At 42.0% G+C, this 2,628-nt stretch overlaps 1 protein-coding gene across 1 annotated transcript; it reads left to right on the top strand.

The window, feature by feature from the left end:
* LOC148878377 (uncharacterized) lies at positions 1–2,127 on the top strand. The gene is made up of 2 exons (XM_088965931.1): positions 1–651; positions 1,267–2,127. Exons 1-2 carry the CDS (start codon positions 246–248, stop codon positions 1,776–1,778), a joined length of 918 nt encoding a protein of 305 aa, XP_088822057.1. The 5' UTR covers positions 1–245; the 3' UTR covers positions 1,779–2,127.
* Positions 2,128–2,628: the final 501 nt, after the last annotated feature.

Genomic DNA, 2,628 nt, shown 5'->3' with positions numbered 1-2,628 from the left:
TATATCGTCATATTAATCCATTGATATGTACTCTGCTATATGGAATCATGGAGTTTCACACTTAATCTCTCTCTGTTATGGCAGCAGCAGCATAATGACGTAAGCAACAGTACATCAAATCAAAGCCCTGTCCCTCTCTATATAAAGAGACACCCGTTGTTAGAACTTCATTCTTAAAAAAACACAGAAAGAAAAAACCAAGATCAAGAAGTCAATAAGATTTGCAGCACGTTTCCGGACCAATCATGGTGAAGATTCCAGTGAGGTTTAAAAGAGTTGCAGCAGCGTTCGACGAGGTGGTTTTGGCTCGTCCCTGCGATAGCAGTGGGAGCGAGCACTCGGCTGAGAACTCCGCCGATCTATCCGATCTTATAAACTCCTTCCTGGAGACAGATGACAAAATTGATGGAGAAGAAGATGAGCAGAGCAACCGGGAGATAGAGAAAAGCGGTTTTGACTCGGAGACTTTCTGGTCTGATTCAGAGACGATAGAAATGTTACAAAGCTTGCTAGGCTGCGATTCGTCGGACGAGGTTAAGCGAACGGTTATTAAGGAAGTGGAACAAGCCAGCCGAATTATCGGAACAAGGCCATCGGAAGGATTTAAACGTCAGTTGATGGGTCGATTGCGGGAGAGAGGTCTCGACGCAGGTAAATAGGAGTGACCTTTGAAATTTTTGTTTTTAATTTTTCATTCTTTTCCTCTTAATTTCTTTTTCTATGGCACGGATTTTAATAGTTGCTAACGTGCGCCTTGATTGTGCGGGTTACTGAAAACTCCGCCATTGGGAGAGTTTTGGATTCCGGATTGGTTTCCTTTCCAATGGGCGTCTTGTACGGGCCCACGAGAACTTTAACGGGAGCGGAGAGACAGAAGGAGGCAAGGCTGATTTGGTGTCTTGAGGACACCAAACTAAATGGCATTGGATGTTTTAACAACCGTAGATATTGTGATTTAATGATTGTAAAAGAGAGATGTGGCTTGAACACCGAGAAATGAGAACCAATCTCATTACGTAAGAGAACACGTTTTCAATATCGGAATCATCAATCAACAACGTCGGAATCTGTATAGAGTTTAAATTGATGTCAGAGTTTTTCATTCGTGGGCTCAGTGCCTCAGTGGACCGTATGCAGCGCCCATTAGCGACATTATTTTTGCCTTTCATCATGGCGTACGTTAGCCATGCAGATTATTGCAGTGTACATCACTTTTTTTTTTTGTCTATCAGATACTGAATTCGTGACCCATAATATTAATGTCAGGTCTCTGCAAATCTCGATGGGAGAAAATTGGCCGGTTCCCGGCGGGGGATTATGAATATATCGACGTCATTGTATCCGGAACTCGTTACATTGCCGAAGTGGCACTCTCCGGAGAATTCACCATTGCTCGACCTACCAATCGTTACCTCTCCTTGCTCGAGGTCTTTCCTCCTGTGTTCGTCGGAAGACAGGAGGAGCTGAAGCATGTGATGAAGATAATGAGTACCGCTGCAAAAGAGTCCATGAAGAGCAACGACATGTGCATTCCACCTTGGAGGAGAAGCGGGTACATGAAGGCTAAGTGGTTCAGTTCTTACAAGCGTACGACGAATGCATTTCTGGCAAGGAAGGCATCCAAAGAGAAAGAGGAAAACAATATGACCGGAAGACGGTCGGTAGGTTTTGAGACGTCGCCGGCGATTAGTTATAATTGTAGAGGCAATTTTGCGAGGAAGACTACTGAGTTGAAAGCAGGCAACTTGGCAGCGATATTCAATGGCATGGAATTGTAAATAAGCTGCTGATTTGGTGTAAAAATCGAAGTAGGAGCAGTTTCCTTAGAAGAGGTGATTTGGCGCGTTGGCCACAGGCTGTATATATCTACGGGCTGACGTGTCCTTGTGATTTCCTGGTGTTCATCCGAAATGGGATTCGTATCGGCTGACTGAGCATTTTTCGGGCGGAACGATGATGGAATTTATTATAATCGTAGCTTAGCCTTGTATCATGGACCTCTTAAATTGTCAAAGTAGAACTGCCATCGTAGTTATTATTAATAATAGCATTGTTATTTATGCCGCTGGTTGGCTTGGAATTGCGAAAAGTATAGAAGAGATCAATGAGTGTTATTTCTATTCTACATTCATGTGGCGTACCATTTTGACAGAAACTCCTGTGTTAGTATATTGGATCGTTCTTTGAGGAGTCGGTGAGGTTTTTAATATCTTTCAGATAAGCCAGTCAGTACTCAGTAGGTGGGTGAAGTTGAATGGACAAAACAAAACAACTTATTAGAATCAATGGAAAGGGCCTGAGAAGCAGTAGACAGAAATCTGCCTAGCTAACAGCTGCTACATTTGGATCGCATTTTGAGTAAGAAAAATTAACAATCATTTAAAAACTAGGGAAAATTGTGTACCCTGTACTTTGGGTTAATCCTTAAACTTTAAAATATGCTAATCCAATATCTATAAACTTTCAAAAATATCAACTTAGTTGCCAATCATTAACCAGTCCTTTGAATGGTGGACAACTAAAATTCCTCTCCTCTCCTGATTGAATATGAATTCTTGGTTATCCTAATGATATTGCTGGAAATGACATAGTTTCAAATTTGAAATGTCCATTCAGTAGCGTTGCATC

Source organism: Nelumbo lutea, chromosome 1 (genome assembly GCF_056320005.1).
Source record: "Nelumbo lutea isolate HS-2025 chromosome 1, American lotus-T2T, whole genome shotgun sequence".
NCBI lineage: Eukaryota > Viridiplantae > Streptophyta > Magnoliopsida > Proteales > Nelumbonaceae > Nelumbo > Nelumbo lutea.
This window is presented reverse-complemented; position numbering and strand designations above follow the sequence as displayed.

What these genes read in the sequence shown, in the direction of transcription:
- LOC148878377 (XM_088965931.1), top strand. Translation starts at nt 246, where the DNA reads ATGGTGAAGATTCCAGTGAGGTTTAAAAGAGTTGCAGCAGCGTTCGAC. An exon ending in GGAGAGAGGTCTCGACGCAG is followed by an intron (nt 652 to 1,266) that starts GTAAATAGGAGT and finishes TATTAATGTCAG; the next exon opens with GTCTCTGCAAATCTCGATGG.